Source organism: Frieseomelitta varia, unplaced genomic scaffold (assembly GCF_011392965.1).
Source record: "Frieseomelitta varia isolate USP_RPSP 00005682 unplaced genomic scaffold, Fvar_1.2 scaffold_185, whole genome shotgun sequence".
Classification (NCBI taxonomy): domain Eukaryota; kingdom Metazoa; phylum Arthropoda; class Insecta; order Hymenoptera; family Apidae; genus Frieseomelitta; species Frieseomelitta varia.
The window spans coordinates 1,686,256-1,698,833 of record NW_025109583.1 but is presented as its reverse complement, the minus strand read 5'-3'; the positions used below and the strand labels follow the sequence as shown (position 1 = coordinate 1,698,833).

The 12,578-nt window shown below is 25.7% G+C and overlaps 2 protein-coding genes across 2 annotated transcripts in view; one reads left to right on the top strand and one right to left on the bottom strand.

Annotated features, from left to right (window-relative positions):
• The window catches only part of LOC122538995 (tachykinin-like peptides receptor 86C), a 48,220-nt gene extending 46,128 nt beyond the window's left edge, over positions 1 to 2,092 (top strand). The window contains exons 7-8 of the mRNA XM_043673549.1: positions 560 to 669; positions 1,926 to 2,092. Of these exons, the coding sequence (XP_043529484.1) occupies positions 560 to 669; positions 1,926 to 2,044 (229 nt within the window). The 3' untranslated portion in view covers positions 2,045 to 2,092. The remainder of the gene's footprint in view (positions 1 to 559; positions 670 to 1,925) is intronic.
• LOC122538996 (tetraspanin-5-like) overlaps positions 1 to 12,578 on the bottom strand; it is a 131,818-nt gene that overhangs the window by 5,726 nt on the left and 113,514 nt on the right. The gene's annotated exons all lie outside the window — the stretch shown is intronic.

Below are 12,578 nucleotides of genomic sequence, written 5' to 3'. Positions count from 1 at the left end.
ATAATTACTATTATAAGATTCCTATATATTATCATTACTACTACTATTATAAGATTTCTATATATTATAATTACTATTATAAGATTCCTATATATTATCATTACTACTACTATTATAAGATTTCTATATATTATAATTACTATTATAAGATTCCTATATATTATCATTACTACTACTATTATAAGATTTCTATATATTATAATTACTATTATAAGATTCCTATATATTATCATTACGTGTTCCATAAAATAATTATGAGGAAGATTCCTCTACTGAACTATTCATGTCATTTTTGCAGCAAAATGCTACACGTATATGTGATAGAATTTCAAACTCATTTTTGTCGAAAACGGAATCTTAAATGAAAAAATATTTCTTTCTTCTTTTCGACTTGATACTGCACGTAGTATCATACACCATGATTCATGAATCGTACCATGATTGCTTTTTATTAATTATTCAACTGTTCAAAGTAATTCATCGATAAAGATTTTAATTTTAATTTTTAAAAATTACCAAATTCAAGATAGTTCGATTCTTTTTTTTTTTTTTTTTACAGGTTTCGTGTCTACTTTCAACTAATAATGTGCAAGCGTACAGACTGTGCCAATTCACCAACACAGGAATTTGTAAAGTTTCAACGATCAGACGTTATTCCTTACAATTCAGGTAAACAATTATTAAATTGTGTCTTGAATTACCTTATTTTTGGTTAGCATAGAGAATTCTTTAAATTTTTATTGTATTTTTTTTTGTTATTCATTTTTATCTAATTTTGACATTTAAAAACTTTGACTTTGAATTATTTAATTTTTGTGCCATCTGTTGTCAAATATCCTATGTAACAGAGGTTTTTCACTAAACAAATTTTCATTAAAAAAAAGACATCTTCAGAGCACTTCACTTTGATTTTATTGAACAGAAATTTGTAAGCTCAAAATGCATTTAACAATATTCGTTTTAAATAAATTTATTATTACAGAAAAGAAATTTATTATTACAGAATAGATATTAACGCGATAATTCAGCTAACTTATTACAGTTTTTCACATAAGCGATCTGAATGAGAATCGTTGATCAGTATTTGAATAATTCATAGTTAAAAAATACTTGATATTTGAGAAGACGTGCGAATCTTTTCAAAGATCTACTGAAGATTAATAACTTTTTTTTTTCTTAACGTATGCTTTGTAAATAGAATTTTTTAGAACACTATTTTAACATTAAAACTACTAAAAAAGTGATTTAAATGATCAATCAGGTGTTTCCTTTTTGTATTAAAAATCTTTTTTTATTTCATTCAGTTTAATTTCTCTGATACAAGTTAACTTTAATTAATATATTCCAGTATTAGAACACTTTTTTTAATAAAAAAAATAGTTAGTTTTATATTTATAATTTCTCGTTTCAAGTCAATTTCAGTATTGATTTAAACTTTAACTGTTATCCTATATAATGTAACACTGCTATATTACGAATTTTTATGCGTTTGTAAATTTTTATAAATATAACTAATTATTAAAAAATTTTCATAAACACAACTAATTATTAAAAAATTTTATTAATTAAAAAATTGTTATAGATACAACTTGTAATAAAAAATAAGGAAGTTGAACCTAAACAGAAATTAGTTACATCTCAATAATGTCATAATAAATTCTCTACTTTGAACACATATATATTTACATTTTCTTTATTTTTATATTCTGTGCATTCTCGTATCTCCAAATTTCGCATAAAGACGTAAAAATCCGCAATCTAATCGTTACATATTTAACGTTTTAGATATTTAGAAATTTCGTTTTAGATATTTAAGAAATTTATTAAACGATAATCGAGACTAAACAATGAAACATCTTTGGGTCTCGACTTGATGCCACGAATGAAAGTTTGATCAACTAAACACAAATTTTATTGTTTCTCAGGTCGTCTTAAATCTACTTCAATACGTTGGAAACACAACATGGCAGAGACTCAAATGCAAAATTTGCGAATACGATCGATTTCTATAAACGATCACAAGCAGGATACAACTGTTGTTTGATTATCGATCGCATAACGAACGAATTTTCTTTGTAAATAAAAAAATCTTATCATATTTGTAAATATCATAATAAATATTAATTTATTACAAGCTTGTCTCTGATTTTGTAAATGTTACCTATGCAATATTTTACTTTAAAACATTTCTATAAAAAAAGAAAAATTGTGCAATGAAAAAGCATAGCATATAAAATCGTGCAACATTTTTTTATTGTTTTTACTTAAAACAAGATTGTAATTCACTTTTTAATTAATTAACTTATCCTTTCACGAAATAATTATTGAAACAAGTTTTCACGATTTTTACTCGAATAAAAACTCCAACGCATTTATTAATTCTAATTGTTAAATTTTGGTAGAAAGTTTTTATCATAATTATGCATTCTTTTATAAATGTAGTCTAATTATAAATTCCAAATGTTCATTACGAATTGAATAATTAAGTAAATAAATTATTAAATAATGTATAATAAATTATCAAATAATAAATAAATTAAATAAATAATTATGTAGTTATGAAAATATTATTCAAGGTTATTTTGAAATAAAATCGCATGAATTACAATTACTGTAATTTTTTTATTAGTTTATATGACAATATAAGTATAAATATTAATTCGTCAATAGAAAATGATACAGCAACATTTCAATTATTATGCGGAAAGTATACAGCTCTTTATGTACATTAATCAATTACATTACAGTCATTACATTTAAAAATACGCATTGTCTAATATATTACATATGTATAGTTGTGAAATACAACGAGATAAAAAGTTAAATACACAGTTGAAGAGAACGTATAAAGAACACAATAACGGCAGTGATACGAAAGGTTTTTTTTTTATCATAATTTAACATTGAATACAATGGCTATACTAATCTGCTAATGATTCGCAAGAGGTAATAATCACATTCAAAATCTTATTTATTTTACAATTTCATTTTACAAAAATACTTAACCAGTTTTGTTGCAGCAAAGTAAATTTTTTTATTCTTAATTATACTCTGAACAAACGGTTTAAGGAAGTAAGGATAACACACGTACTTTCATTTACGAAATATCGATTCTTATATCACTATGTTTCTTTTTTTCTTTTTTTCGAAAATTTAGCACTGCAACAGTATTATAGTGAATTATACGAAACTGTCTTTAATTTGAGAAAAATTAATTATAAAAGTTTATAGCGAGAGATAAAATAATCTAGCGTAGCATAATAACAATACGGTATAATATAAAAATTATTGCAATTGGACGATGTGTTCTGGATGTAATGGCATGATTAGCTAATATTTTAAAATTGGTTATCAAGGAATCGTTACCACGAGACAATCAATGAATAATTAAATAGCAAACATATACGTTAAATATATATGTATTAACATTTTCTCAATACGATACATTTTACATTAATAGCACAAATTTCTCTATTATTGTTAATTATTACCTAACATCTCTTAAGTTCGTGGACATTTGTAAAATTGACGCTAAATTTTGCAACTTTTCGACGAATGTTATTTTATCAGATATTCATTTACTTTAATGACGTAAGATGGTTATATTCACAAGAGTTAAAAATTAACGTGCGTCGTCATATACGAGAAATAGTTCAGAAACGAAACTATTAAAATAATTTAATATCTTCATTTTTGTTTAATAAAATTGATTACAAGCTAGATATTCATAAATTGTTTATATCTAACAAGAGTTTGTTCTATTTTTCCTTTCCTTTTCTTTCTAATTGTGAAGTTTTAATAGATTAGAAACAGACGCTCCATGAAAAAAATGTAAAAATATGTTTAATAAAAAAAATTCGACAAATTAAATCATGATTAGATTTCTGGTTATGACAAAATTAGCAGGATAAACGAAATTATATATTGAAATTGAAATAAATAATTTTAAAATAAGGACAATTATATATTTATGCATATGTTATCTTTTATACATACATAGTTAAAGTAAATACTTGTCCAATTGAACACCATGCGTAACAATCATACTCAATTTAATGAAAACGAACGTAAATTGAAGTTACAATGAATTCCTTATTTACTCTGCATATTACGTATCCTCCTTAAAATATTCAAATGTAGAAAAAAGTTAGTTTTATTGAAATAAACTAACATAAACGAACTATTGTAATTGAAACGATAGAAACGATAGAGTTATTGGGTATAAAATATTATTTACATTGTAATAGAATATCTGGACGTTGTTTCAGGCAAGAGAAAATTATTTGACCGGAGGCAATCAAATATAAACAAAACTTTACACCGGTAGATTTTATTTGAACGCTTGAATTTGAAGTACAAAATTATTTTCATTTGAAATGAAACGTTTAACAATTCCTTTTCAGATTTCTAACTCAATTACTTGTTTCACAGCTTGACAATTTTTATATATATACATTCGTATGACAGTTTGACAGAGTCATTTATTTTACACTTTTCATTTCAGTATCTAGAGAGATGCAATTTCATTAGAGTGCTTCTGTACAATGAGTGGAAAGATATTCATTCTTTTGTGAAAATAAATAAATAAAATTTGACGAATGAAAAGATACCGTGAAGCTCAATATGATAATTTATAATCAATTGATATACTCGATATATAGATATAGTGAAAAGCGTAACTGAATTAATAACGAGGAAACACTGCCGATAATTTGGATTATTAGAAATTCGTAACGAAATATCACATAACAATTTACTTGGTTTCACTTTTTGAAACGTAAAATCCCCATCTTTAGTCTTTTTCTTGAAATACTTTTTTTCTTGAAAATTGTATAAGTTCAAACGTTTGTGGAAATGTTAGAAAATTTTTTTCATGACCTTGAAGATTGAAATTTCCTTTTTACAACGATTTCTGAAAACTTGTTGTACGATTTCTTTTTCATCATTTTATTGAGGTGTGGATATTAGCGTTGAACGAATGAAAATTCGAGAAATCCTAACATTTCATTGGATCTTAATATTTGAAATAAAAAAATAACAGAAATTTAAAATAATATTTAGCAGAAACAGAATATTTAAAATAATAAAATAACAGAAAACAATTGCAGAGCAAATTTTCAGAAGTCGTAACTTCAATCTTCTAGATCATGGTAGATTTTTTTCAGTGTCTTTACAAACGTTTGAATTTTTACAATAATTTTGAAAATAAGTACCCTCATTTTTCCACTTGCCACACGATATTAAAATATCATTTGAAGAAAACGAACTCGAGACTGTGAAAAATAGAAGTTTCAAGCTTTGAAAAGCGATCAAGTGGATTGTTACTTGAGTTTTTCTTACGAAGTTATACTCTTCACTGTAAATATAATAAAACTCGATAAAATTGTCATATTTTCTTCATATTCGTTAATTTGAAAACAAATTAACTACAAGTAACATTTATCGTTGATTAATAATTTACGTTTGAGAAAATAATGTACTTTCTTTCAATAATTTTTAGTTACACTTATAGATTTACATTTACAAGTCCTTTAACCTTGGATAATAATAATAACCTGTATCTGTAATGTAGGATTCGTATCTACAAGCTAATAATAATTGTTTATAACTTTATAACTGTTACATGCATAGTGTATTGTTTAAAGAAATGCATTTTTCATACATTACGAATGGGACGAAATGTTGTATTTAAAAAGTAATTTATTATTTAATATCTATCTAATGAAAAGAATTCGTGGTGTTGAAATTAACTACGTTGTACAACAATTTCATGTATGGGCTTCCGGCAAGAAATAATGAAGTTTCAAATATATTTATACTGTTTATATTATAGCAAAATTAGATACTGTTGACGAAACGTAAATTTTAGTGTCTTTTCTTTCAAATTACCCTACTTGACGAAAAATACAATTATTTATAATATAATTCGATTTTATGAGGGTGAAGAAAAAAAAAAAAGAAGTCTGAACGACTGATTAAAGAAAATGATATGAAATTTTTATATCTATGTAATCCTAAAGGATATCACCTAAATTTACGACTGAAATTTGATTCAATATTTGGCACGATAATTTGTTTGATCCAATGAATAATCACGTTTGTATATATATGTACACAAATATTTTACGTTCCCAAAATTATGAATTATGAACAAGAACGATTAATTTTCACTTTACCAGTATAGAATTCCACAGTCATACAGTTTTTCACATCTTATTCGTATTGGTCAAGCAGTCAGCTATTTCTTTATCGTTAAATATATATTTACATGATTTTCACGAACATTCGTCTTTCACTCGTTCAAGGCAATGGTTGTGAAACAGAAAAACCGTATGGAAAAATTTACTTCTTGTGGTCCGTCATAATAACGCATGAAAGAATATAAATATAAATCGTGAGTGAAGAATTATCTTGGAAGTTGAGGGAAAGGAAATAATAATTTGTGAAAACGATATGATCAAATTCAGGAATTGTAAGTTAATAATTTCTGACGTCTGCAAATCATATATATGTATATAACTATTTTATTTTTAACTATTATATTTTTATTTTATTTTAATTTCAGTTAGAGGAACTAACTTAAATAGTTAAAAATAAAATAGTTAAAAAATAAAATATAATGGATAAAAATAAAATAGTTAAAAATAAAAATATAGGAGTTAAAAATAAAATAATTAAAAATAAAAATATAGGAGTTGAAAATAAAATAGTTAAAAATAAAACTAGAATAGTTAAAAATAAAAATATAGGAGTTAAAAATAAAAATATAATAGTTAAAAATAAAATAGTAAAAATAAAAATATAATAGATAAAAATATAATAGTTAAAAATAAAAATAAAATAGTTGAAAATAGGGAGCTAACTTAAATAATTAAAACATAAAAAGAAAAGGGAGCTAACTTAAATAATTAAAACATAAAATAACAGTAAAAAAAAATTTATAAACAAAAACTATTTCAAGTGTACATGTGAAACAAGTGTACGTGATTTCTCAGTTAAACAAAGCTACACAATTACTTTCATTATCAACGACATGAATGTACTTTCATTTTGAAATCCTACATGACACACGATAATAATAAATCGTGTAAATTCTTTTCGAAGATTGAAACGAGGCATTTCCTCTGTCAGTGGCTAAATGAAACGTCAAAAATTTGCTAGCGTTAAACGAAACTATCTCTCTCTTTCGTCTACCAAAGTTTGACACGAGTTTAAATGCTGTATTGTACATTATTTGAATATCCTTAAAACTGCGTTATAAATTTTAGCATAAGTTACCTTCGTCGCTAATTTTGATATCGCTTCATTTGCAAACACTGAATTCATTGAATTCCCTGAATTAAAGCACGAAGGGCAATTATTTTTGTGGCGTTTCAGCAATTTTATAACACAATACAAACGTTTACAGAGGATTCGATGCATCTAATACCGATTGTGAATCGTAATATTTTTCGTAAAAAAATGAACACAGACATTTGGCGTAAACGTGAGACGTGTAACCTACTTATATGTTGTATATTTCAAAACTGAAAGTTAAATTAATGCTTCTTTTCTATCAATTGGAATGAGCATTTCCTCTTTCTTTTTTCAATAACATCTTGAAGAAATGAACGACACATATTAATGGTCAACGTGTTAGTTACAGAGCACTTGATAATAAATCACACAATAAATAAAAAAAATATTAGGAATCGAGACTTCTGGAACAAATGTTTTAAACGAAAGTATGTATTAAATCGTATGTTACTGGAACTTATAGTAAATGCATATATATATATTACGTGATCCATATACTCTTTCTCCGAGGACGATTTATCTCGCAAAGAGTATCGGATCAGGCTAGCGAATTAAATTAATAATATACATAATTATCCGAGGTTTTGATTAGTCATTACATTCAGCGAAAAATTTACGAGATACACGCGCTGACATAAAGCACACGTTTCGTCGTTATCTTGCTTTGTTTATCCAACTGTATCGAAATGATCGACAGCTTCGTTTATAATGTCCCTTCTGTAATACAATATAAAATAATTATAAACGAGTCCATGATAAACTAACAACATTTTACAGAAGCCCTGCTGTTACACTTCTAATTTTGAATTTTTTAACAATTATCAATACAAAATGACCTGTTGATGATATTTAAGTTGTGTGATAAGTTCGTTCGCCGCTTGACGTTACAATTTTCAGGATATTAAAAATATGTATTAATAAAAGCTTGTTGTTTGCGCCATCTGCAGCGCAGACAATATACATAATTCATTCACAAAAACAGAGGGAAAACGAGCATTACAAACATTTGAAGCACAATATGAAATTGGTAATTTAATATATAAAATCGAATATTAATTAAATATTAATTAAAATATTGGTATTAATTAAATATTAATATTAATTAAATAGCAATTAAAATGTTGGTATTAATTAAATATTAATATTAATTAAATAGCAATTAAAATATTGGTATTAATTAAATATTAATATTAATTAAATAGCAATTAAAATATTGGTATTAATTAAATATTAATATTAATTAAATAGCAATTAAAATATTGGTATTAATTAAATATTAATATTAATTAAATAGCAATTAAAATATTGGTATTAATTAAATATTAATATTAATTAAATAGCAATTAAAATATTGGTATTAATTAAATATTAATATTAATTAAATAGCAATTAAAATATTGGTATTAATTAAATATTAATTAAAATATTGGTATTAATTAAATAGCAATTAAAATATTGGTACTAATTAAATAATAATTAAAATATTAATATTAATTAAATGTTAATCGAATGTTAAAAGAATGGTACATTAATGCAGAAAATATTGGACTTACGATTATTAAACCACTTAAGTTTATTATGCTATTAACGACGGAACATTCGCAATTCAAAGGACGTAGATACACACGTACAATGAAGAGCGTTTGAATTTTTTAGAGAAAATCCTCGAAATTTAATAAAAATTACAGAGAAACAATTGTAGAGCAAATTTTCGTCGTTGTAAAGGATACCTCAATCTTTTAGATCATGGTAGATTTTGTTCAGTGTTTTTACAAACGTTTGAATTTTTATAATACCTATCCTCATCTTTTCCACTTGCTACACGATGTTAAAATATCATTTGAGAACTCGAGACTATAAGAGCAGAGGCTTCACGCTTTAAAAATTGATCAAGTGGATTGTTTACTTGAGTTTTCGTTACAAAGTTATGCTCTTCGCTGTAAATACAACGAAACCAATAAAATTGTCATCATCCTTTTGCAGAACGAATTTAAGAGTGTCAAGGTAGAGATTTAAAATGAATCTCGTTAGGCGATCCTCTTCTACGAAGTTATACTAGTTCAAATTATCGACAATTTTTCGTTATCATTCAGTGCAATCGTGCTCATCACTGTTTTAATAAAAAAAGGCGAAATCTTCAAAAGCGACTGATTCATTTGTAAAGAATAATCAACAAAATAATACACGCTGTATCACTAATCCACAAAGTATCGTCGTTGAAATATTGCGAACGAACTCATTACACAGCCTAATCAAACATAGTTTATTTACGTGCCATTTCACGCGAAATAGCTACTTAAATAACATTTTTTGGGTACGTAACAGATAATGACACATCGAAAACAAATGTAGGAAATTAATAAGCTAATTAATTACACAATATGGGTGTTTCGTACAATATACATATATATTATCACGGTATAGTAATTTTTTTCTATAATATCGGAAGCTTCATTTCATGACAGAAATCGCAATTAGTCAGTTAACTTAATTTTACTTGAGAAACTGATGACTATTTAACATCACGTACTATTATTACAGCAAAAATTGCATGGACAGTGTGAATGGATCGTGAGCAAACGACAATAATGTTCATCTTTGAGTTATTGCTATATTGATTAGGACTCGACAAATGTTTGACCAATCGAACTATAAACGATCAACTACAAAAATGATTTGAGAGAAACATTATTGTATCTGAACACAGGATGAAACACTTGAACCAGTGTAAAACACTTGAGTCTTTGTATGGCTGAATTAAAAGACGGTCAAAATGCTAAATTTTTTTTATGATTTTGCGTGGTCCGTATAAGAATATCGAAGGTTATTTTCTCGAGGATTAATAGAAGCAGTTCCAAATATTTTGCTTAATATTTAACTTTGATGGTTCTCTAGATATTTTCATAGGATAAGGCAGTGCTTGAAGAAAATTCTTCCTTTCTTCTATCTTAAGAGAGAACAGAAATTTCTTTCTTTTTCTTTTTTGCTGCAATTTATTTAAACAAAAAAATTTTGGACAATCTGATACAGTACGATAGTGCTAGAAAGTAGCTTTGCAGAAAATAATTATGTATCAATAATAGATAGAAACCTCTACTGATTGCATCATTAAATTAATACAGTTAATGACAAATTTTGGTAAGTGCTAATTTTTGATAATTTTGGTAATTTTATAATTTTGTTTCATTTTATAATTTTGTTCAATCATAATTTCGAAATTTCATAATTTTATTCCATTTTAGTAATTTTTGATAATTTTGGTAATTTCATACTTTTGGTAATTTTATAATTTTGTTCAATCATAATTTCGAAATTTCATAATTTTATTTCATTTTGGTAATTTTATAATTTTGGTAATTTTATAACTTTATTAATTTTATAATTTTGGTAATTTTATAATTTTAATAATTTTATAATTTTGTTCCATTTCATTTTGTTCATAATTTCGAAATTTCATAATTTTATTTCACTATTAAAATTTACCACAGCTCTAGAAGCATTTCTCACATTATTTTATCTTCTCTATAACTCTAAACTCATTGTCAGAAAGAAATGATGAAACATGAATTCTCGTGAATTTTGAAGAGTTACAATAATAACGATTCAAACGATTGTTATCACGACGTGCAGGGAAAAAGAAATGAATGAATTGGAAATGAACAGATAGCATTTTCAACGTTTATTAAAATAAGATTCAGATTTCCGAGACATAAATTAAAATAAAAAAATTGATTTCGGTACATTCGTGAAATAATTTGTACGATGCTTAATTATTCTTGCATTCTTTTAATTACTTACGGTATACAGAAAAATATATGAAAAAAAAAATGTGTATGATACATGAAAACGTGTATATCGTCTAATAATCAGTGAAGGAAGAAAAGGACTCGTTTTTGTAGCCTTCTACACTCGCTATCACAGATACACAAACAAAATTGTACTTTCCTATATATCGCATCTTTTCAAGGAAAGTGACACAATTAAAAAAAAACATGATCTTCGTTTTACAGTTGTTACTATAAATAAAGGTAGAATTGGTTCTGAAAGTAAAGTAGAATATCGTTTATCCGAACTGATTGAAAAGCTGTACAGATAAACAATTTTTCGAATAATTGGTCTGATTAGAGAAAAACCAAATTTCTAGTCACAAGTCAACTAGAATTTAGACTGTTTCCAAATATGGATGTTCATTATGTAGAAGAATACGTATATCACTAGATTTTATTACAAACTTTATATTCAATTCAACAGCTTCTTTTAGATGAACGAATCTGACAATGATTTTGTTTTTCTAAGTATTCACTTGCACATGTTTAATTCATCATTTGCTATTTTCCATTTTCAATATCTTTCATAAATCTTTTAAAGAATTTAAACAATTTAAAGAATTTAATAATTTTGATTTACTTAACATCGCTGATTATAAATTTCTTTTTTCTTTTTTTTTGCTAAATTAAATGTAATTTCAGCCTTTCTTTAAAATGTTCAATATTTGATTTATTTTCTAATTACAGCGTGGCTCTATTTCTTTTAATATTCATGACAAATCGCTGAAATGATTTGACACAGAAAACATTTGAAGCAGAAAAAATACTTTTTCCAAAATATTATACAAGTATTGTTAGACACGTAGCTGAAATAATTCATTTGCGTAATTAGGTGACTGTATTCGGATAATCGAAAATTCGAGTAATCGGCCGTACGAGTCTGAATAAAGCTTTGAATCTTTATGATACAAGATAGGTTTCAAGGTACCGGTTGTGCTTGTCGGAAATTGTAAAAATCACATTTACGACTTCACTATATCGCTTCATCTTTGAAACACGCCTCTTTCTCTTTCTCTTCATTCCTTTTTACTCCTCGCTTCTTTCAAGACTCTTTCCATACCATAAAAAATATCCAGAAAATGTTTCGCAACTATCACTAACAATTGTCGAGAAAACGACTTACAAGATCTTGATACGGACCAGCTTGTGTGTATGAATTTGGTGGATGATTCCCTTTTTCTCATCGAAGGAAAGATTACTTAAACAGCATAAATCTCATCAAAAAAGAAAATTGTAAAATATATTCCAGAAGTTTTTAGATGAAAGTCAGAAGTTTAGAATGTTCTTTCATTCAAACGATACCGCGATTTACAAATATAATATATTACTTCTGAATCTTTCGTTTGATTTATTACAATCTTGTATCAATAAAATTGGATAGAAATCTCAGCCTTAGGCTTCTCAAATTAGCCTGAAAGTCACTTTTGAAACGATTCGATAAAAGAGCGTGAACTA